Below are 25994 nucleotides of genomic sequence, written 5' to 3'. Positions count from 1 at the left end.
GAATGGCTCATTAAACCACTGACAGTCAGAAATACATTCAGAATATATATTAAGATATTCTTACTTAAACTGGTATTTGGCTGATCCCAAACCAACGGCACAATGTGCTTTCCTAAATGTGTTCTCAAACTCTTTGCAAATATAGTTCCTGTAGGACCTGATGGCAGGATAAAAAAATGTTCTCTCCCCACACAACACCAACCAAAAATTTCTCGGGACTTAACAGTTTTCTATGTAATGTGTTATGTATGCTAAAAATCCATTGCGTGTATGCAAAGAGAGCTTTCTAAAGAAGGATTATGCATCTTAATTCCAGCGGAACTCCCAGATTTAATCTGTAGCATAAACGCCCAAATAAATAGTACAAATGTAAATGATAAGCCAAACACATTTAAGTGCAAAAACTTATAGAAGCATATTTCATCCATCAGTTAAAACCTAGCTACCCTTCTTCTGAAGTATACTCTTTACTTCAAGTGTTGTAATACAAATGCTGACTAGGCCACAATTGCCTGGTAACGGGTAGTTTTACTCCTTAAAAAAAAAAAAAAAAAAAAAAAAAGTTTAGCAAAATTCTGCCTCTGACATCTACTGGAATTTATGAGAATTTGTCAATTTAATAGAAATCATATCAGACCTTAAATGGAAAAACGAATCTTGTACTAGCAAAGATTTTGCAATTTTTTTCTTTTTCTAGAAAGAGACCAAACTGATTCAATCTGCGTGTATATTGGGTTGTTTTGTCCTAGTTCTTCCCACAGTTTATTTGTCATAATGCATACTTAAGCACCACACATGCTTTATTCTACCCTCCTGCTTAACTTTCCAACTCCTACCAATTAGCACGTTAGTTCTCAAACTACTACTTCTACCTAGGACTAATTGCCCTCAGACAATCTTCCTCAACAAGTCTCACTTCCTAGATCCACAAGTCCATCCACAAACTTAAATCCAGTTTAAGGATTCCACATTCTTACTTTCTGAATTTTCCTCTTATTAGAGAATTCCATAGCTTTCCTGTATGGAGATGTCTCCAGGCTCAAATTATCTAGTTTAGTTGACTACAGAGGATTTATCTTCCAGTCAACCAATAGCTCAGCAGACATCAGCTAGACTAGCTTCTATCCCTTTGCCCATTTTGTATATTGTTTTTTCTATCTTACTGCCATGCAATGAAACAAAGTTGAACAGCTCTTAGTTTTCTGCTCCATATATAGATAGAACCCATCACTATGGAAAAATTAAATAAATAGGTCTTCAACATGAAAGCCTTAACCATGTCTATCTTTTCTACAATCTTGACCTTTCCTAAGATGATCATCACCAAATACATGATTAGTATTCTGTTTACTTGGCTAAGAAAAGGAACAGCAATCAAAACACCTCACTCAAAGCTTACCTTAGCTATTTAACAGTTTAACAAGAAACTTACATCAAGACTCATCAACCATATCCCACTACACATATTTTAGCAATTTATGTTGAAGGAATAAGGTATTTAGTGCAAGTTAGATGGATTCACCAAAGTTTGTATTCAAAATATCCTCTAATAATTAAAGAATCATGTTGATCATTCTAAGCTGCTAAACTTACACATGCCCACCTGCAAACACGTGCGCACACACACACACAGTTAATGGAACCCACAGGCTACTGATGTGGCAGTTTATCAAATGTAGCTGTAATGAAAGATAAATATTACAGGCAATTCGCACTTCATGAAAGGATAAAAGTGTCAGTGTGTAGGTACCAGTTTTACTGCAGGCCATAATCAGCAAGTAAACGAAAAGTGCAAATGTCTAAAAAGTTTATAGCCTTCTATGAAGGCCTCGTCTTGTCAGGTATTGATTTAGGTTTTTGGAGGACTTTGCCAGTGTTAAATGAAGTGAGTGTTTGTGAACTTAGAGGACATGTTTTACCTCTGCCAACACAAGTTGCCTCCAGCTAAATGTGAATTTGTTCACATTGCTTTAATATAAGGAAATGGAAGAAAGTGTTCCTTACACAACAATTTTCTTCTTAAACAGAGGGCAGTCCAGAGTGAATGTTTCATATTCTCCACCTTCTCCGCAAACGTGGACTCCGTATTTCTCAGAAAGCTAACACAAAAGGGAAATTTAAATATGTAAGCATTACTCTATTAAAGATATTTTGCATAAAATTTCAGTGTGTACTTTCTAAAAGACCACACAGTAGAAGGCTGAAAAAAATTAAATATCACATAGAGGGTTCTTGACTTCTTTGTCTGGCCCATCACAACGATCTAAGAATTATCAATGTGTTATATTTAAGTAGAACTGGCACTATAATGTTCAGATAAACAAATGAAATCCTAGTAATTCTTCCACAGTAGACAGGAAAGGTTGTTCAGACACCCAAATTTGGTTCTCTCTCTTTAGCATAGAGTTCACTTCTGTGAGAATCTTGTACTATAAACCAATACAAGATGTAACACTTTACATAGAAGTATACAACAAATATAATTTTTGGCAACAGATTCAACAATTGCTTCTACATCTTGGTAAATATCCACTATTCCCCAATATTCTAACTAATAGAATCAACAGGTTTTCTAATAGTGAAAAGTTAAAACAAAACCAAAAAAAGTAGCGATATGTTATTTCGTTTCCAAATTGTACTGCATACACTAAGTCAGCATATAAATTTATAAATATTCCTGAAGATCTCAATATCCCACTAAAACACATAATTGTTTTTTACAATTAATTAATTAATTGTCCATTAAATTCAAAATAAGAGATGTGACTAGTTTAATTATTCAGTGCTCTATAAATGAGTAGCTGTAGAGCATGACCCAAAGTTCTTTTGCTTGAGTTGAGTGCACACCTGCTGTATAGTTTTCTCTGTAATTCTACATTAATATATTGTACCAATAGGTAGTAATCAAGCACCTGCACCATGCCCAGAGCATAGCAGCACCCTCCCTTTTTCTGCAGAAGAAATTCCTATCCTGATCAGCAGATTGTATCATCTCAAAGTGTTCCAGCAGTAGCTGCTTCAAAACAAGTCCTGTCCAGATTTTTTCATACAAAGAAAGCATTAGTTCATGACTACCTAAACTGCAGTCCTCAACCCAATGTCATTATTGGGAATATTTATTTAATCCCCTTATGCTTTCCCTTAGAGGAACAGATGCATAATATGATGCTTTTTCAGTTGAAGTAGGAACACTGTTCTCCACCACATGTAGGAGGACATGGTTGGAAAAAGTCTGACTGGGGGCTTTACAATAATCCAACATCTCTTGTTTGTCTATTTTTAGGTAAATAAGAGACTGCTAATTTTATATTGTAGGTTCAATTCTGCATGTGGTTATCAGAACCATGTGTAGCAATCCCATTTGATATATTCAAATGATACTGTATTTTTAGTATTGAAATTGAATGTAGAGTTAGTGTTACTATACTCTAGAGTTTTCTCACAGGTTTTTATTTTAAAAATTTGAAGAATATTTACAGCTTCGGCCATCGTCTTAGCTAAAAAGAAAATCAAAAGCATGAGAGACAAGATCGAAATACATGAAACTTTTTGTCATACAATTAAAGACCAAATTTTACATTTAAGAAATTAAACAAAAGGCCTGAGTCCTCTTCAACTTTTATTTTGAAGGAAAGTATAAATGCTCTGAGAAGACAATTCCTAAGTGATACTCTACGTGACCTTCTGTTGGAAAAATCTCAATCTCTTTTGTAAGACATATTAGATGATGTTTTGAATGTATTGTTATCCGAGACGTTTTTCATTTCCCTTTCACATTTTCATTTAAAGAAAAGTAACTGGAGAAAACCTTTAATCAAGTGCTCATTAAAAAATTGCACTCCTGGCATAAGAGAGAACTTCATCTGTCAACAGTGGAAAAAAAATTTCCATAGGACAAATATATCAAGAATAATTAATGTTGATGGAATAAGAATGGACAGTCTACAAAACAATTAGTCAAAACCTTTTATTCTTCTTGCTGTAGCTTCCACTGGCAGGGGAAAAGAAGGAAGGAAGGAAAGAAGGAAGGAAGGAAGGAAGGAAGGAAGGAAGAAAGGAAGGAAGGAAGGAAGGAAGGAAGGAAGGAAGGAAGGAAGGAAGGAAGGAAGGAAGGAAGGAAGGAAGGAAGGAAGGAAGAACAAAACCAAACAAAACTCTGAGGTAAAATGGAAGAGAAAACTGGACAAGATCTTTGTACCAGTAACCTTTTCCACAGGGAACACAAGAAATGACTGTTTACAAGCCATTTTTAAAATTGGCAGGTTTGCTTGTAAACCTCAGAGCCTAGAATAATTATTGCCTATTTAACATCAAATACTCAAAAGATGTGAGATTCTTTCCTGCCTTTGTTGCGGGAAATCCCTTTTTTCAGTGTCACTGACTTTAAGATTGTACTTGACACCAATCACATAAGATGCTAAAGGATTTTCACTTGCCCCTGTCAACAGGAGCTGAGGATATTCAGCACCTCATAGAAAGATACCTAATGTTCATTTTCTAAAGAAGTGAGCAGTATTTTAAAGATGCCATCAATGACATCAGAACTTTGCCTTTTAATCATTTGTTTACATTTTTCAGAAACTGTCTTGCAAGTTGGAGAGTACATTCATAATAATACAGCAACTTAGACTAATCTCTATTTTGTTATGCTAGATCTGCCTTTTAGTTCAGATAAGCCAGAAATGTAAAAATTACACAACTAAAAACGTAAGTCCAATTTGAAATCTGAACAAATTATACAATGAAAACAATTTCTACACTATTCAAAATCCATCTTAACTCAAATACACAAAGTGTAAGTCCAAACATTACCCAATGAACAGTCTTTTCTGACATTGGAAATGAAACAGGAGTAAAGTTGACTTTCTCACTGATGTTGAATAATCAAAGATACAATATCTGAATGCTAGTGCTTCTTGTTTCAAGTGAAAACTTTTTTCCCCAGACAGAAATTGTAACACCTAGTAAATTCTCTGTAATTACAGAAATGTTCTTTACATCAAGAAGTACTCAACAACTTCTAAGGCAAGCACACAGATGACTAAACAATTTCTTACTGTCTATTATAGAGACAGAAGTACAGACAAATATTACAATAATATACATTTAACATTCTATTCATGGATTTCAAGGAGTCTGTAAGCAGTCTCTGAGATTTGGCAGGTTGCCAACAAATTCTTTCGTGTAAAACCTACAGTTTAGGTTCCCATGTATATGGGAAACAGTGGTACATGGAACAGTATAGTAATTTAGGAATTATGCTACAACCATTCATCAATAACTAATCAAAGACCAATAATTTAGAACAAAAATAATTCAAGAACTTTCATTGCCACTGTTCTGAGCCAGTAAAATTCACCCCTGAAAAAAGTATGGGTTGTACTTAAACCTCTTGTATATAGTCAGAAAAAAAAAAAAAAAAAAGCAAAATTAATTCCAAGTTTTTTCCACTCAACACAATCAGAAGACCAGAAATTTAAGAGACTATGTATTGTTTCCAAAGTTAAATAATTGATTGCATGAAAGCAGGGTTTCCCCTCCCACCCTTTCAATTAATATTGACACTTGTTTTATAATGTCTCAGATAAAATAGCTACTTCATGCTTATTTCTTGTATGTCTAACAGACAAATTACAATGTGATATAAATTGATTTTGATTTTATTGTTAGTTCCTTAAGGTAATCTATTAGAATAAAATAAGTTTATATCATGCAGTCTCAACTCCTGATCTTAGTAACAGAGAAGCGGAACTTTAACTTTCACATACTAAAATGTAAAGAAGGATGTTTCCATGAAATCCCAGATCAAAATAAGTTGCGTGACTTGATACAGAACATGTTACAGTAGTGTATCAAAGACCCTGTTATACTCAGAGGCATTTTTCTGGTCACTGAAGTAACGAACATATAAACTGGCTTTCAACAAAACTCAAGAACAGGTAAAAACACTATTCAAATTCTTTTTAAACAGAACAGCAGAAATTCTCACAAACTTGCATGCCACACTAGCAAAAATGCTATAAGGAAAAATTCTACACCCTGCTGAATATAAAACTACTTTATTGACATCTAATATGATTTTAAGAGAACCCAGAAGAGAATCCCACTGTCTACCAGAATTTCTGGTGTTGAAGACTTCACTGGGTTGTGAAAGAATGTGTCAAATCATTAACCTAAGCTTTTCTCTACAGTCTATAGCTAATGATTTGATTTCATTAGGCCTTTACTGGATAAGTATCCAGTAAAAACAATCTGTTTGCACTTACTTTATCTGTCACAGCATGCATACATACAGAAGAAAGTTACATGAACAAACATCAGCAATGCATTCTCCGTCCAAAAAAAACTTGACAACCAGTTACAAATAGGGTCAGAATGTCTTATTACATTTAGCCATTCTATCAAACTATTCTATGATATATATAGAATATGATATTCTATATATCTATATATCTATATATCTATATCTATATCTATATATATCTATATATCTATATATAGATATATATATCTCTATATATATCTATATAGATATATATATCTATATAGATATATATAGATATATAGAATAGATACAGAATACATCTATATATATAAATATATGGATAGATATATAGAATATCATAGAATACCTTAAGATCGTTGTTGTTGTATTTATTGGCATATCAATAAAAGATAAAAACTACAAAGGTGGGCTTTGAGAAATATTAAATCATGACAGTAAGAACTTCAATAAAATCAACTAATAAACAGTTTAGCCAAGTATCAGGAAGATACTTTGAGATTTCTTTGAGTACTTTGGGATTTCTTAATTTATGATTTTCTTTTTTAAAGTGAATGATCAAATGGAAAAAAAAGTAAGACAATCTGAGTGTCTTGAACATTCATTCTTCATAATTAGCTTTGCCAATTATCTATCCTTATGCCTCAAGCTATATAAATGACTAAGAAAATTAAGTTAAACAACAAGAAGTATTTTTAGGAATTGTTTTGTGCCAATTTAGATGGCTTAGGCTAATAACGTTTACATCAAAACTCTGTAAATAGCTAAACACAGAGTTGTGGGTTGTTAACTGTCTTGTAGACAAGAAATCAGTAAGCTCTGTCACAAAACAACATACAAAAACACATTTTCAGGTCAATTATACTCAAATTGTACTTAGCTCAATTTTTGATGCTTCTACCTCAAACCCAAAAGAGACTTACAAAATCTGGTCTTTTTATTCCTAGTTATATAATTTATCTTAAAAAATATATATATCAGCACCACCTATAACCATTTTCCTGCTTTGAGGACTTTGTACGTAATTAACATGGTCAGATTGTGTAAAAAAGATATGAAACCTTCAGATGGAGACATTTTGTATTATCTATGATTTTGCCACATACATGCTTCACTGTAAAAGTATCTAAATTGCATGCAATTATTTAATTTTATCTTATTTACACATGAGCTAATATTTTCTTAATATTGAATCTTCTTGCCCTTATCGTGTTTTAAAGATGCTGGCAACAATTGTGAACTACCTTCAAAAGGAATGTTTTTCATACTGAAAGTGTTTATCAGAGGCCAATGTTCTCTGTACAATAAACGTTAGGTTAGGATCTAATTTCTCAAATAAGTAAGTATTTTTGATTGAGTTAATTTTACAACTAGAAAGTGATGTTGCAGAAAGTCAGTAACTTTGCCTGTATTCTTTCAGTAATACCTCCAAAAGATAAGGCTCCATTTGATCCAATGTTTTTCCTAGATGCTTATCTGGATCTAAACCTGGAGTGGAAAAAAGAAAAAAATGTGTTAAAATATGTTTTTAAAAGTATTATTATTATTATTTTTTAATTATTTCTTTCTTTATGCTACATATCTCCCTAAGAAAATAATCCTACTGTATCTAAAATAAGTGTAATCCTAAGGAAAACATACTTTGTCAGAATTGTCTCATCCCCTCTGGGCAAGTCATTTCCATGTTTGTGAAGAATAAGGTCAGTATCTTTTGCACTGCATGTCAATTAAAAAAACTATCATTTTCCTTTATTCGAAATTTCAGTAACCAGTAAACATCTTGGTCCACAGTAATAAATAAATAAATAAACTACACAGAAATAACCTTCCTAAGGCAGAAGTTACCTTTCTATATACATATTGAATTAAAATACTAGTTAATTTCTTGTAGTTCCTGCCAGAGAGATATATAAATTATTGGAGGGGACACAGACTGTTTTCTGTAATAAAAACTCTTTTGTGTGTGTTACCCTTAATCTGTGTGTTACTTACAGAATGCCTTTAATGTTTTATCTTTTGATGTATTACAAAATATTCTGTAAGATGCCTACATTTTGATTTATTTTCCTAGATAAAAAGTAAGCCCTTTTAGCATTGACAATTCTAATAACTTGCCTCTCTGCATTCCTGTCTTGGCTTCTTGCCTTTATGAGTTTTGCCAACTCATGGCTGTTACAGTGTCACTTATCAGGAATAAAACAAATAATTGATGTTAATCAGTACTGGGATAAAAAAAGGCCAGGAAAAACTGTTTCAAGAGTAGGCATCCCAATCAGTCAGTAACCAAATTAACATCTTAGTTATGTTGGAGACTACATGGTCAAAAGGTCTTAACATTCAGAGTAAGAAAGAAAACAGAATGATGACTTCTGACAGTGAAGGTACACTGGAAAATTTTCAGTGATCCCATTTTCTAGCGCTCATCGCAATGCTTGTCTATTTCTTCCTGCTGTAATGCTTTATATAATAATGGATATCATCAAAGAATTGCCACCAGAATGACTCCATTTAGAAGCAATTTCTGAAGCATGTACCTTGCAAAGCACTTTAGCTCATTGATGATGAAAGCTGTTACATAAATGTATGGCATACTATTATATAAAGTCTTTGCTGAGTTCAAATAGCTGATATGCCTTTTAATTTTTACAGTGATGGGCTTTTTGTGAAACTAATTTCTGTGAAACTAAAACAAGTTAGAGTGAATGAGATTTCAAAACATTAATAAAGTTTTAAAATATTTCATTAAAGTGCATGAAAAATTCCCTTACTATCTGGGGAAACACTTTACAAACTACTCAATAATTAAAATGAAGGGGGTCAGTTTCTTCTCCATCTGTTTTTTCTTTTGGTATTGGTTTGTTGCTCTTTATTAACAGAATGAAAACATGTGTTGCGACATATAAGATACGGATCATTGAGGATTGTGAAAATTAATTAAAAAATATCTTCATTTCAATAGATTTACTTTGCTCTGAAAAGTAAAAAACTTTTTTTCAAAACAATAAATTCAAAACTCCCACTATTTTCCATACTGCATCAGACCAACAGTGCATCTGTTAATCTGCTATATAATGGAGCAAATAGGCAAATAATGGAAATGTTCAAGAAAAATGTTATTCTTGAGATATATACATATATGTATATCTAAATATATGTATTATTAGATGTGGTTATAAGCACTGAATAACCCCATATGGGACATTGGTTTGTCTCATTCTTCTGATATGTATCTCATCTATGTTGGCACAAACCATATATATATTTCATACCTCCATTCTTTGCTGTAAACTTATTTATAAAGAACTATAAATACAGAATACAACACACAAGACATAAGAAAATACAGAAGAGACCTTATCAATCTAAGTTTGGGGATGAACACTTTGAAGATTTACAAAATCAACAACTTACGCTCTTAATTTTGAAAACTAAATATATGAAGTAGTCAGCTACTTCTCTCAACATCTTCATTTCACAGGTACTATTTTTCTTGCTTACTATTTTTAAACTTTTGCAATGATTCGCTGTAGCTGGAGAACCTTTTCTCCACTGTGGACAGAGTTAATTTACATCTGTGCATGCTAATTTAGAAACTCAAGGTAGATTATACTCTTCAATTTACAGTGACCATGAAGCACATGAAGTGAAGCTATCATAACAACTTCATTAAAAATAGAACAGAAGCATTTGTGGTATATGCTGTGGTGAAAGCTGATCTTGTCTACAGTGAACAATTCCAATGACTCTGGTGGTATCTTCCAATTATTACCAGTTTAGCATTATGTCCTTGATTTTAATGGGACAGGTATTAGTTAAACATTCTGTAATGAATACCATATTATATTAGCCATTAGAAATTTAGATTAACATTCTCCATTAATATCATTACTTTTCTTATAAATTCAGTCCCTTTCCTTAATAAAGCTAATTGTTTTCCTTTAAATTTAAACTAAGGGTTTACATTAGAAACAAGTGAGAAAGGAAAGTTGACAAATCCACATATACTAACATATTATGCTCTCACAACTTGTCTTTGATATGAAGAAAAATATGCCTACTGTTTAGCCTCCAATTAATACAAAACAATAATGAAAAATAAGCTATTATACAAATAGTACAGAAATACAAATAAATTGCCTGTGTATGGCAAAATGGGTAAAACTCTACAGTACTATACCTACATGAAAATTTGTCAAACTACAAGGTACCCTTTCTACTTGTTAGTAGCATTCTATTTTTTGGATGGATTATCTTTCTTTTGAAAAACATAATTTCCTTTAGCTTCCAATATGTTTGTATTGTGAATGAATAGAAACCATCTTCTAAAGGCATCGAGAACAATGTAAGCTGTAATTTGCAGAACCAGTAGTCCACATCCAAATAATGGTGTGCATGTATAGACAAAGCCATAGGTCTACTGCTACTATCATTTTAATAAGTTATTTTACCATATTTATAGAACAACAAATATAAATCTGCTCCTACTTCACATGTTTCTCACTATATAAAGAAGTAGATTGATCCAGATTCTTAAAATGAGTTAGAGTGCAAAGAAAAACAATATATTATAAAGCATTAGTACATTCCATTTAACTACATCCTCCAGACTTCTCCATGAAACTAGCTGTGAAGAAAGCTGAATGGGTAGATAAACTAACAACAAGGTCCAGGGCCTGGATGACTATGTAGAATTAAGAAATTAATTAGGAAGAGAACTGTAATTTGCAGCACTGACATCGATTTTACTTAATTTGCATGTATCAATGAGAAGCAATTACAATTCAATTAAAATATTCTCTTTTATTACTTTACTGACTGACCTTGAAGTTAATGCCTGTTTTATTTAATTGCATCATCTATGAATAAATGTTAACCCTAGAATGTTATGCCCCATTATTCTCAATGCCTTTTAGCTCCCCAACTGAATTACATCTGTCAATTTATTATGTGCTGTCATGAAAGCAAGTGGGACTTTATTTCTTTGAGATAGACCAGTACGTGATGAAAGATTTGATAATGCTGTTTTTAACAGTACCCAGTAAAACAAATTGTGCTCTCACCTCCCTTTTATTACAAAATCAGTACATGATAGCACAAATGGTATAATCACTTCAAAGTAATGTCTAGTCCATCTGTAATTCCTGATAAATCCACTGACAGGAACAGAACTCCTTCTTACACCTATCAAGAATGGTTGCAGAACTCATGCACACAGCCACAAGACAAATGCTGAACAGAACCACAGCAATGTACAGATGAGGGCAGAAATTCAGGGCTTTGCTCTGTAGTGAAAAAAAATGTATCAAAGAACATTACTGAAAGGCATTCCACTGGTGCTGTGCATTAATGTTAAGTAACACAAGAAAACCATGAATTAAATGGTCCACTTTCATCACACATATTAGAGTAACAGTCTTTAACTTTGAAGGACAACTACCTGATATTACTTCTATTTATCATGACAATTCAAAAAAAAAAGAAATCAAGTTCCATTTTTCATGCCATAACATTTGGCTAACAAAAATATATATTTTAAAGCCTCAACTTACTCAGAAAGTGTTTTAATGCATAATGTTTTAATTCATAATTTTAAAATATTCTTGATTTTAAAGAAAGTATTTTAATACAAAAATCCTATTTTCACCTCAAGTTAGTAAAAATGTTGAGAAAATAATGACTCATAATTATTGCTTATAAGAAATTGTGCTACATAATTGGTTCAGTGTAGCACTCAGAAAAAATCTCTAACACTAATAGAACAGACTACAACACTGCTTTTGAAAGTTAAATCCTATACTTAAAATGTGTCTTTTTTTCCTTTAAGTAAACAATATTGATTTTTATGAAGGTGGATTAAGTACTGTTTTAACGACAAAGAATCAGAGTATGTTTAGAATAGCACAGGAAAAGCCTACACAAACCGAAAAGCTACTAGTTGGTAAAGCAGGTTTACTCTGCAGGAATACACACATGTCAGATACCCTTCATATTGCAGGAATGCAACTCCCACAGAGATAATAATGCACTGTAAATATACACCTTAAATTAAATTGCCTGGAGGTAAATTATTCCTGGTATAATATTTAGCTTTTATTTCAATAAAAACTTGGGAAGGATGTGAACTTTCTGTCTGGCAGAATAAATAACAGGTTCATAGTTGATTCTTCATCATAACTTTCATACATGAAAGGTTGTATAACAATGGCAAAACAGATGGAGGCCATGAATCTCCATTTCCAAAACATCAAAAAAAAAAAAGTAAAAGCTGCAAAATTTTCATATAAAAATGAACGAAAGAAAATGCCTACTGGTTATTAGCCCCACCTTTAAAATATTTAAGGTGAATATACTTTAAATTTATTGTATAAAAGAGCAAAAATCATGCAATATCATTGTGTGCCTTCTTCTATTTTATTGGGATAATTTACCCAGTGTGGAAATAGTACTGGGATAGAATCTGCAAGGTTAGTGGTAAAGTTAGAAGTTAACCTTGAAGGTTGGTTCTAGCAACCAACTGTTCCCAGTACAATTTATTAAGGATCATGGTTAATCTTCCTGTTTTCTAAACTAGGCTACTCCGGTGTCATCAAATTTTAGAATTCCAAGAAGTAAAAGGTTCTGTGACTCATACCAGGCCATGTAAATTTTATCTGTAATGTCCTGTGATTTCTTAACATCAAAGTTATTTTATCTAGTTACATCCAGAATTCAAAGCAACTTAGCTCTACCATTTCAGTAAGAGAAACCTCAATAAGTCTTTGAACAAATTTTGTATTGTTTCATCAAATAACAGTACAATATTTTCAGATACTTGTACAACTCGGAAATGTCCATAGTTTAAAAACAGATTGTGGAAGAATTGTTTAAAAACAGTATTAAACTGTTGTTCTCAAATCCATTTTTCCTCTCATCTTTCAAAACAAGACCACATACAGCAAATGGTTCAGCTCACTAGAAATACTGCCCCAACCAATTTCCTCTCAGGAATTTCAATGGACTTCAGAGACATTACACTTTGCGTTCATACAGATAAAACATATGACTTTCCCATTATAAATCTGTTTTCAGAGTATTTAAATTTGGAATCCTGAAATGTTTTGAGTAGAATTATTTTAGATCCAGTGTATATGACATCTTTTGTTTATTAATCTATTTCATTCAAAGAGTTCAGCCATTCTAACACCTCAGTTTGGTTAAAAATGATGTGCTTTTTTGTCCCTGTTAAAAGATTCTGGTATTTCTGTGCTTTGAACAGTAGTAGCATGATTAAGGGATTACAATTTGATTTTGTGGCATGTGCAAGTGCTAAAATTTGTGTCCATGTCATTACATTCATCCCCATGCAGACGTTATAAATCTTTTTAAAAAAAAAAGTCATAGCTCACAAATAGATCAATAGAGACTTCTGACAGAACAAACCAGTAGATCACTCACAAAAGGGTAAAAGTCAGAGCAGAAATAAAAAATCAGCAATAAATCAGAAATAAAGAATGTTAATAATAACAAAACAAAAATAAACAATCTTGTCCTAAAACTAGAACTTGTAAGGGCCTGGAAAACAAAACATCTATGGCTCTAAATACACACACACATCTTTAAGGGTTTGAGCTTAAGCTTTGTTTCAGCATAGAAATCTGTATAGTAATTGTGAATTCAGAACTTAAATCTTACAAACCATCAAAGAGCAGCAAGTAACACTTGAGTTTTAACAAAACACCATCTCCACCTCCTGCTTTTAATTCTGTTAAGCTTATTTTTGTTTTTGACACCTTTTCCTAAGCTCATTTTATTCCACTACTTTTCAACTCGAAGTTCTGACTATTGTCCTGTCTCCTTCATTAGAACCCATACTTCCTTTTTTTTTTTTTCACTTTAAAAGCGTAATAGTCCATTCTTAGCCCATTTCTGCCTTTTCACTATTTCTTTAGATGATCTGATCTCAAATTGCAAAGTGATCCTTCCACTCTAAAGCTGTCTGTCTTCAATTTTCTCTGTCTCTGACATCTCCTTAAGAATGCAATGCACTCAAAGTCAACTCTCAATTACTTTGTATTTTCAGGCACATTCACTTTCCCACTCTTCCTTCTAACTCTTGTTATCTTTTACTACTGAAAATATCGACACTCTCCCCAGTCTTGCCAATCTCCAGCCTACATGGCAAAGAAGGAATCATATTTTATCTCTTATTTCTAGATCCACTCATGCAAACGGTCACAGACTCATCTCTTCTTTACCATATGATTTTAAAACATTTATTTTAACTCATGTATTAAAAGCTCTTTCTGAAAACTCATCTTACATTGTTACCTGTCATTCATATACAAATATCAGGGCATACAACATTCCAAATGCAAAGAATATTTTCCTTCCGTATTATTATTTCCAAAACTTTTCACTTAAAGTCTTTCCCTCATGAAAAAAAAAAAAACAAACCTCAGCTAAAATGACTCCTGTGGTTTTGTGGTTTCAAAATTTCAAGCCCTTTCATTCAATGTCTGGTGAACAAAAAGATGTGGCATCTTTTTATTGTCAATAACATGAATGATGAAGGCACAGACATATGTATTAGGGAACGTGCCTAAGGCAAAAATGCCAATACTCTAAAGGAGCAATTAAGTTTTGGAAGCATTGTTTGAAAGTTCAGTGACAGTGGCATGTCAGGAAACAAGGATTAGAAAAAGGGGGAAAAGACTAATAAGAAAACGTTTCTAAAAGTGCATGCTAAGTATTACTTTCATTTGCCAAATCTGTAAACTGAACAGGTACAGTAACAAAAATGCATTAGAAATTATCATATACAAGATAATTAAACCCTTTTCAGGAACGATTTTTCTAATAAAAGTTTAAGGCTACTTTTCAGAATACATTACTCGTAACAGAGTTGACAGTCATTAAAAATTTTGAGATATTTGAAAAATGTTTTTTGCCACTTTGTGCTCCAATTCAAATTATGATAAACAAGTCTTTCACATTAAAAAAAAAAAAAAAAGAAAATATCAAGAAAAAAGGTTGCAAATACTGTCATAGATTCCATTATCAGATTTACATTCTGATTTTGATTGAAACATTGAAGAAGCTTTTATTTTTTTCTCCCAGTTTCTCAAGTAAACACTATTCACTTATCCTCATAAAAACTTACTGAAGGTGAATATTCCTCTTAAAACATCAAGGAAAATATAATTGTTGAGAACAAATTACTCTTACGAGCATAACAAAAATAATTTCAACTATATTTACAGAAATGAAAGTTGTCATATTTCAAAATGTGTAATGGCACTTAAGTTCTAGTGTCAATTTTCAACAAGATGTAGGTATAGTTAATTATGTAAGCAAAGTAAAACTAAGTAAAACTTGATTCTCAATTTTTAGTGAAGACCATGATGTGAGAAACCCTAAGATTCCTCCCAAACCTTACTCCTTGTTTAATTTCTACTGAAGTTATTACACTTTGTGCTGCAGTAGAAGTTATTTGTTTCAGAACCTGGTACAATTAAGAGCAGTACATAAAGTTACCTAAAAGTTGAATCTGTTATATGTGGACTCCACAAGTTAATTATTGCTCTAACCCGTACAATGTGTCCACAGAACAAGGATATCAAAACCACATCTTATGGTTATGCTATACTGCACAATCTCACACAAGCAATGGATTACTGGAATTTCAGGTGCACATAAAGACAATAACAACTGTTTCTACTTCAGCTGTTACTGACTAACATCATTCTAACGTTCTGTTATTTCCACTGAAGAGATATATTTCAAATACAGAAGCATGCATCACACAGGCATCTTCTGCAGCAGGAAGGTGGCACGGAAGACAGACATTCATAAGAATTACTCTTTTTTTTATTCCTTACATTTGCTGTTAGATCATGGAATGTTCTTCTCTCAGCATTAAAGCCTCTGAAATACACTCTAAAGGAAAGCAAGCTGATCTACATATAGATCAACAGAAGGCACATGAGGAAGGCCTGCTAACAATACTTCTTTTGCATGTAAGTGAGAGCAATTGGTATTCCATCTGGAAAAGCATACTACTCTGAGATAGAAAACTCTTGCCACTGGCAAAGTTTGTGGTATTAATTTGTAATGGTGGATTTAGGAAAATAAACTAATGCTCATTTACTTGCATAATTATGTGTGTTCTACATAAAATGACAGACTTTTACCTTGCCAATACTAGCACTGAGTTAATGGAAAACAGGACAAGGCAGGTGTACAACTATGCCAGCGCTGATGAATGTCAAGCTCAAGTTACAGATTTGCTTCTTGCATTAACATCTGTAGGACATACCATCTAATGCATCATCCTTCAGACTATTAAATCTGTTATTTTAAATATTTTCATTGCAGTTTAGCTTTGATTATTAATCTAAAAGGCAAAAAGTTAAACTGTATGTTAGCTTCTTTGCCACTTGATATGTTAAACAGTCTTCATACCTTAAATCTTCTTTAATAAGGCATGCAATTATTAAAGCATTACAGAATGGCCCCAGAGCACACAAGCTCCATTAAATTTGCTTACATCTAATTACATTTGCCTGAGGCAGGTGAGAAATTGACTCTGATAAGATCTTTCTTTTACCTGTAGCCAAAAATATAAAAAGGAAAAAAAAAAAATCTCACAGTGATTTTCTATCTAATTGCTATCTACAAGTATTTATGGTATTCGCTTCTTAAACAAATAGCCAACAAAGGACTCTTTGTGCACTAACTGGTCCATTTTAAGCCTTTTTTTTTTTTTTTTAAGGTTGCAGAATACAAAAGAAAAGCTGATCTTGCTTCAGGGATAAGGCAATGATATCTGCTTGTGAAATAGTTGCATCTATTATTTATATCATATGCTTCCTTAATATACTCCACCTATATTTTAAATAGTATTTACTTGTTCCATTTTGGGGCTGTTGTTTGTTTTTCCTGGTTATTTCCCTTTAGTTATACAAATAAATGAAAACAACCTACATTTATCTCTGAGCGAATGAGGGAACACCATATTTCTAATCATTCTAATCCCACTAATCTATAGATGCTATGAGAAAAATACAGCAAGGCTATCATAACCATAATACAAAAAAAGTGGTCAGAAGCAATATCACCTAAAGAGAAGCAGGTTTAAAAAAATAAAAAATTATTATTTTTTTAAAGTCATAGAATTCACCTAAGTGTAAATGGATTATAATTCAATTTTTGGTCAGTATTTCAGTAGAAATAACTTTGTTATAAAGCAGTCCTTTAAAGAAGATGGACAGACATTAGGAATTTAATGTGAAAGTTGCCCAAATAAGCCATTCATAAGACTTCTAAGGTTATGCAACACCTTTTTAGACATACTGCTTTAGCCACCAAAGCATTATACTAGCCATTCTGCAGTGCAATGGGCCACAAATCTTCAGTCAACCCAAAAAACAAGAGGTACTCTGGTCACATTTTACATGTATGCTTAAAACCTCATATGATACTCATAAATGAAAAATTGCATAGGAGCCTGAAATGAACGTATGCTTGCGTTTATATGCTTCTCATGGTTATAAAACGTCATTCAGTAAGATTTCCTATAAAACTTCACTTGAATTCAACTTTAATCAATAAACAAGCTGATAATCTTTTAATTTGTTCCATTATACAAACCTCATATTACATACCTGATGATGAAAAAACGTTAATCTGCTACACAAAGAAACTACATTGTAAACAAATTTTTTTTAAAGAAGAAAATGAAAAACTATTGCTGTTTGCTATATGCTCCATGAATTCAAAGTGTTTTTATACAAAATGTTTTGGCCTCATATAATTACATCTTGTTTAATGTTAATTTATTATATTTCTATTAAAACTTTCATGGTTGTTTTATAATATTGTCTAGTCACCAGTCTGCATCATCTATAAATGTCAATACTGTGAACCACTGAATTATGTGTGCATCTTCACTGCAAATCAAAACTAAAACAGAAAAAAAAAAATTGAAAAAGGAATTTAATAACTATGCTATGAAGAATTACTTTACAGCTACTTTAAAGCTTTGTCTACTCTGAGAAAAGAATGAAATGTACACAGGCTGATTCAGACATTATGACTGTTATTTGGCCTTATGATTTTTTATTTTTTAATTTTATGTTTTAATTTTCTTCATGCTCATATTAACATTTCTTATTCAAAAATATAGAACAAAGTTCCTGTTTTTCTTTGTTATGTAGTGGACTTGCCCACTCAAGTTTTAGCAGAAATTATTACATAATTGAATACATACCAAAAGCTGCTACTTTTATGATTATGGCTTGAATGTTAGATGATATCATTTCTTTAAGCAGTATCTCCTGCTTTCGACGCCAAAGATAAGCTAAAGGCTGAAGACTAAGCCTTCTGCATCTTAAAAACAAAATAAAAGAGGATGAAAGCCAAGCAACATATATTTAAACAGCATGATTAACTTAAATTTAAAGAAAGTGAGTTTCTATGATTTCCTATCATTATGTAATTTTCTTCTATAACTCAATTAAAATATTTAGTTTATAACTTGAAATGTAGGAATAGTAATCTCTAACAGAAAAAAAAAAAAAAAAAAAGACAAAGTAATCTTGTTCTGATTATAGTTCACTTACATGTATATAAGATGTAACACATTGACATAAACAGATTTGCCTGGGAACTTAAGTAAACCTTTAGGGATGCAAACCCATTAACAACTTAGGAAATGATCACTTTTTATGAACACAGCTAAGGCAACAGTTACTCCTCTGGTAACCATGGCACATGTCACTAGTACATGTTGAATTTGTTACTCAACAAAACTGTGATTTGGATCCATACCCAAGGAAAAGAATCATTTGGAAAAACGTATGCAGCTTGAGATACAAAGTAAAAAGTTGACAGTGTAAATTTAATTATGTTTTGATAATATCATACTTAGCATTTGAAGTATAGCAGTATAGCACTTGATTATCATAGTAGAGAATCACTCATTTGCACTACCAATTGTTAACTGTTCTGCAAATTGTCAAGTATCATCAGTTGGCAATAAAACGTGTAATGCTTAGATCCTGTAAAATTTAAAAACATTAAAAAAAAATAAAAACTATAGGCCTAGATCAAATGATTCAAAAATATGTTTATTTGACAATTGACACTGTTTGTCTAATATATGGGATTTCTAACTAGTATTAGTGTCAAGATTTTGTATTTAAATCGATGTTTAATGTTGACATCTGAATTCATAGTTACCACCTGTGTAATCTGACTAGTTTTGCTATTATTTTCATGTATTTTCACTGAGGGCACTCAGTTGTGAAATTAAGAGAAATATTTTACAACTCTGCATGTGAAGTAGTTCATTTAGGTGCCTAACATTATCTACAAATTAGCTGAGTCCAAGCAACTGGAATGGTTTGCGTGTCCAGGTTTTGACTGGGACAATTTTCTTCCTAGTAGCTGCTACGGTGCTGTGTTTTGGATTTAGGATTAAAATAATGCTGATAACACACTAATGTTTTAGCTGTTGCAGAACAGTGCTTACAAGTCAAGGACTTTTCAGCTTCTCATGCAGCCAGCAAGGAGGCTGGGGGTGCACCTGAAGCTGGAAGAGGACAGAACCAGGACAGCGGACCCAGACTGGCCAAAGGGATATTCCATACCATATGGCATCTTGCTGAATGATAAAACTGGGGTGGGGAGTTGGATGGGGCAGGGGCAGGTGCTGCTGGGGGTCTGGTTGGGCATCGGTCGGTAGGTGGAGAGCAACTGCATTGTGCATCACTTGTTTTATATAGTCCTTTATCACAACTATTGTTATTTTCCCTTCTTTTTCTGTCCTATTAAACTACCTTGTGTATCTCAATCCACAGGTTTTACCTTTTTTTATTTTTGATTCTCTCACCATCACATTGTTGGGGCAGGAAGAGCAAGTGAATGGCAGTATGGTACCTAGCTGCCTGCTAAAATAAAAAATCAAAAAATCTGGTATACTCTCTACTGGATTTTTACTAATACTTTATACAAAACACATAGTTCCAGGGGAAAAAAAAATGTTAGCAAACTGAACTAATTAGGTATCAGAACATCTATGTTAATAAAGATTAATATTTTCTTACACATCTTCAACTCGAACTCTCTGGTAGTCAGAAAGAATAGCTCCCACAGATACAGCCTCCACTCCTTCTTTGTCCTGAAAGACAAGGAATAATAACAATATATGCTGGCCTACACAATAGTTTCAGTACACCTACTAGAAAAATCAACCAGGAAAAAATCATTGTCCCTGTACCCAGTACATGGAACTGAATGGGCTGCAATGCAGATCTTACAAAGAAAAGAGCAGCACAGCTGACTTATAACATGGTTATGACTCCAACAGAGTACTCTATTCTACCTAAGTACCATTCTACAAAATAAATGGTCAGTGTACCTAAAAAATACCAGACTTAACAGCTTGGTGTAGCATTTTCCTGAAATCCTGAAAATTATTTGCAGTTCTTCACTGTAACTGAGATGTCAGCTATCACCATATCTACAAATAAATATCACTAATATAAAATCATCAGCATAGGTTAAAATGTTAGTATCTATCACAATACACAGCACAAGAGCAAAATACACCAGAATGAGAAAATTTGCAAGGAACTTAACATTACCTACAAATTCTGCTAAAAGTTTTTTCAAGACATTGTCTTTGGATTCCTGTTTTATTTCAGTTATTTAATCCAACCACTATTTATTCTCAACACATTGAGAATAAACATGTGAAAATGCACACGCTTAAAATATTGAAAAGCATGAGCTTTTGCCCTTTTAAGTGACTTGAGTCCCAGTCAACATGCTGAATTTACATTGTTTCCTTAAATTAATTCTAGTTATAGTTTTGCTCTTTTAACCAACGTTGATCATAACTAAACAAAGAATCACCTTCAGGAGCTGCTCTGTTAGACAGCAACCCCATGAAGCTTCCAGAAAGACCATACCAAAAGTTTTTTAACTAAATACCTAAATACGAATTTCGAAATCAAATCAGTCTTTGCCTGCCATGATACTGAACTGAAAATTCACCTTCAGATTATCAATAAAATGATGCTGAAGGTGCTTTATACATAATTATATTATAAGGGAGAAAAACGAAAACATTTTATAACTTTGTGGTACATTTTCTTCCTCAATATTCTTCTTTTTCCATTAATTCTCATTTCATAGTTGCCTAATCAAATTCCCAAGTTATTGATATCCATCTACACTTCCAATTTAAGAGTCAATGTATTTATCAAAATTCCTAGTTACAGTAATCTGATAATTTTATCACTGTTTATATACATTTATGTACACATTTATGTACTACTACATGTCATTAATGGATATACCATTTAACACAAAATTTAACACCAAGTCATACAGGATTCAGCTTGATGCTTCTCATGTATTCAGACCTAAACTAACAATAAAAAATAATTTTAGCTTATCTGTCACTAGTTCATTATCCACTTCCTGTATTATCATTACCTTCTAGTCAGCATTACTTCTCTTCAAGCCTTCTATATAACGTTTCAAAGCACTTTTCAGAATAAAGATAAATCTTAGACCTTTCAATTTACTCAACTCTCTAATTCAGAAACAGATTTCTTAAAAAGTTAAAACAGTTGTATAAGTAGAATTTTCTTCAAATAAATTTCGTAACATTCATGAGACTTTTTTAGGTCTGTTTTCAGCATGTAATTCTGATACGCAGTTTATCTGAACTGCTACAATTACACCTGCATTGCATTCACATGTTCAAAGTTCTTTTTGGAATGATTATGGCAGCTAAGTACTATTTGTATTTTATGTAATAAAAAATAAAAATAAAAGGAAACTCATTTTGGCTAGAATTACTTGGTCACAAAGCATTTTGCAATGCCGCTTGACTAAATACTCTGACAGTATCATTGGTGCCCTGCAGAAGAGCAATAACTCAAGGACCCGACAAACTTTAGCAGTCTCTCTGCAGCATCCCAGATCAGTCCTTCTCCAGCAGCAAGCTACCTCAGACAGCTGGTCAGGTAGGCAGACTGGGCCTACAGACCCTTCAGCTGGGAGTCGTCCACTTCTGTCACTCAGGGCTTCCTTCTAACGCTCCTGCATGGTTGAGGCTCTGCAGGCTCAAATGCTTTTCTGGACATTGTTCCCAGCCCCCTTGTCTGTTCACAACAGGCATGAAACCTATCCTGTAGGTACAGACTAACATGTGGAGCAGGAGCTTCTTCACCAGCATCCAGCCTTCACCAAAGAAGTCTCTAGCTCCCAATATGGCATACACAGACTCTGCCAGCCCCTCCTGCCAGCTTGTACAGGTAGGGGGCTGAGGGCCTGGAGACTCTCTCAGACACTGTGAAAGGCACCAAGGCATCCCTTCATGTCCAGGCTTGGAGAGCTGTATCCTCCCTCCAGGACCTCTGCTTGAGCTGAGGTCTGTGATATGCCAGGCTTAGTTTCTCCAGCAGGTACAGGGAACTGTACCGTGCTGTACCTCTCCACCACTGCTGGGTCCCAGTGTACACTATCTCAACAGAGCTTCTGGTGTCTTTTCGTGCAAACTGCTAGCCATGTCCTAGGCCCAGCACTTCTTGAGGTCTTTCCCTAGCTCCTGCTGAAAGGGTACTTGAACCCAGGAGTCAGCCAGAACAAAAGCTCAGTCTTTGATCAGGAGTGCTCAGCACAATCAAACTTTACATTAGGCTTCAGTACTCATATTTGAAGAGTGATACTAGCAATTACTTCAAAATATGCTATGTCACAATGTTCAGATGTTGTCCAACATGTCCAAAAACATCACCTCTTTTTCTGCTTAAGTGAGATCATCATCATCATAAAGTGGTCCATGCACAGGATCTCACATCATGAACCAATATAAAATTAATTTCATCCAAACTAATATATATTCTGAAGTATCACCAGAACTGCTGTTAATGACAGAATCTAGACCAAAACATTTTTTGAACTTTTCCAGCATTCAAGGCATTAGTCCCAAACTATTTTTGAAGTCTACTTACATAAGTTTGTTTTTTATTAGCCGTCCTTCAAAACAATTAACGGCTTTTATATATGTATGTATGTATATATATATATATACATATATATACACACACATATATATACATATATATATATACACATATATACACATATATAAACTGCCCATGTTTCCAAGCCACCATGTATTTTGTGTGGAAAAGATGAAGTAGACTTTAGTCTTTTCTGCTTAGCACTCCAGTGCTCCAGTTTGTGCCCAATGCCTCTTGCCCTGGCATTGGACACCACTGAAAAGAGCCTGGCACCATCATTTTTGCACCCTCCCTTCACTGTCTGTTCACCCAACCCATGCTTCATCAGTTTTGAGGATGTTATAGCCTAAAATCCTCAATGAAGACAGAGACAACATGCACTGCTCTCCATCATCTACCAAACCGGCCATTTCATCATAGACTCCTTTCATATTTCATATTGTCATATAATAATAAGCAGACACTCATATTAAAACAATATATATTTCCCGATTAATACTGATAATGGGTTTATGGTTAAAATTATTATGAATTTACAAGTAAATTGTGACTGGAAGTACAACTCACAAACTAGGATTCTACAGTGCTTGGAATTACCTGCACAAAACTGTTACAAGGAAAATATGAAGCAAAGAACAGCAGATAGATTCAGACAACTAAAGGACAGAATAAATGAAAGTCATAAGTGTAGAAGTTAAAATATAGTGAATCAACCATTCCCTTGGAGCAAGAAGAAAACTCTTGACAAACACGACAGGATTTAAGATTGCCTAGTAAGAAAAAGAGTTGAATGTCAAAACCAGCAAGCAGTTTAAAAAATGAACAGTGTAGGGATGAGTGTAGGTGCATAAATAAGAACACAAAGATACTTCAAAAGGATAAAAGAGTGAAAGATTATTAAAAATGATAGAACAGATTGTGAATATACAACTATTTTGGAAAACAACTGCAAGATAATCTGTTTAGGTTTCTATCTAAGAAATCAGCAAGCATTCCATGAATTCAAGTATTCAAATACAGTTCCAGAAATGACTTACAACATCATCTTAACTTGGCAAATATGTTTCTGTGAACATGAAAAATACTACTTCCTCATTTCACAACTATTTCTTCTGATCAGGAAAAAACACCACACTCGCTAGCTTCAGCTCTCCTCTGTCCCAGATCTGAGCGCAACCTTCTTCAGCTGCTTTTACCTTTCCCAAAGTGAAATCTGACAATAATTCCATTTGTAGATCATGCCTTCTGTTAACCACCAAACTAGACCAGGATCACTTCACTCATGTTAATACAGTAGTTCTCTGAAAGAGACTATTATATTCTATTCTAGTAGCAGAAATCAGTAAACATATCCAATAACACCACAGCACTCAAGGAAGAAAACAAAACTTAAAGCACTCACAAATAATCTATACTTACATCTGATTTCCTTGGGTTACATTTACTATTCCACAGATACAGCAAAACTTAGCATCTGTTAAATCTTTCATGACTAAGAGAATTTTTACAGTATTTATAAAGTAGCTTCTCAGTGCTACAGACAGATGTCCAGACCTTACCTAGAATGAGCCTAGGTAAGGCCTTACCAGCCTTTCTCAGCACAGACAATTTTAAAATACTGGTTATTCATGTTACAGTCCTGCAGAAAGGAAACTGAGTTAATTATACTTCTCAGACAGATCCCAAAAGTAGTCACAGAAGGCTCCATCACATTTTTTTTTTTTTTTTTGTGATTCCTTTCTATGGAAGTCCCAAAATAGCCATACTCCTGTCTTGTTGCTTTACGTTACTACAGTCTACCTCAGCACATGCAATCAACGTAGTCATCCAGCATCTTCAGCAGAACAACAAAGGCTGAAAAGCAGGAGGATCAAGCTTAACCTGCAGTAAACAGAATGAAAAAGTATAACCAGCAGGTCAAGAGAGGTGATCCTTCCCCTCTACTCAGCATCAATGAGGCTGCACAATGAGTGCTGTGTCCCCCAGTATAACAGAGACATGGACATACTGGAGAGATCCCATTGCAAGGTCACCAAGATGATGAAAGGACTGGAGCACCTCTCCTATGAGGATAGGCTGAGAGGGCTGGGCTTAGAGCCTGGAGAAGAGAAGGCTCAGAGAGATCTTATCAGTGTCTATAAATAACTGAAGGGAAGATGCAAAGAGGACAGGGCCAGGCTCTTTTCAGTGATGCCATGTATACAAAATCAAATAACCTTCCTCCACAGTCAAGCAGGCTCATGACGATACATGTATATCAAAGTGTTCTGAACACTCTACACAATGTCAACTTACTTCCACATAAATCTTTTTTTCTTTCTTTCTTTTTCAAACATTTGTCAGTATTAGCACCCTAAGGAAAATTAATCTGAATTACTAATTAGGTTCATTTAAATTCACAGTTAGCTTTTAAGTGAATTAAATATTAAGGCCAATGAATAACGCCATTCGGAATAAAGGTGTCCAAAAGAATATTAAATAATCTGTTTTAGAATTATTGGATTAACTTGTTTGATAATCTAATGGAGGAAAGATCTTTTTATATGTAGGTTTGCTGTATGACAGAAATGAATAATCACAACAGGAATCAAAAAACTGCTTATGTTCCGCACTATTCAATATGGAACTGCTCTTTTTCAAGTGTTCAATCTGCTGTTTTTTCCTACAGATCATAAGAATATAAGCACTAGCTC

At 33.4% G+C, this 25994-nt stretch overlaps 1 protein-coding gene across 4 annotated transcripts in view; it reads right to left on the bottom strand.

Annotated features, from left to right (window-relative positions):
* Nucleotides 1–25994, bottom strand: part of DPH6 (diphthamine biosynthesis 6) — a 205771-nt gene that overhangs the window by 129703 nt on the left and 50074 nt on the right. For all 4 annotated transcript variants that reach the window (XM_082761123.1, XM_082761122.1, XM_082761125.1 and 1 more), the window contains 4 exons: nt 20368–20441; nt 18531–18649; nt 7710–7771; nt 2005–2099 (listed from right to left, as the gene is read on the bottom strand). In XM_082761123.1, the coding sequence (XP_082617249.1) occupies nt 2005–2099; nt 7710–7771; nt 18531–18649; nt 20368–20441 (350 nt within the window). The remainder of the gene's footprint in view (nt 1–2004; nt 2100–7709; nt 7772–18530; nt 18650–20367; nt 20442–25994) is intronic.

The sequence above is a fragment of the Aythya marila genome (assembly GCF_965140915.1).
Source record: "Aythya marila genome assembly, chromosome: 5".
Lineage (NCBI taxonomy): Eukaryota > Metazoa > Chordata > Aves > Anseriformes > Anatidae > Aythya > Aythya marila.
Note: the sequence above shows the minus strand (reverse complement) of the source record. Positions and strands in the feature narration are given on the sequence as shown.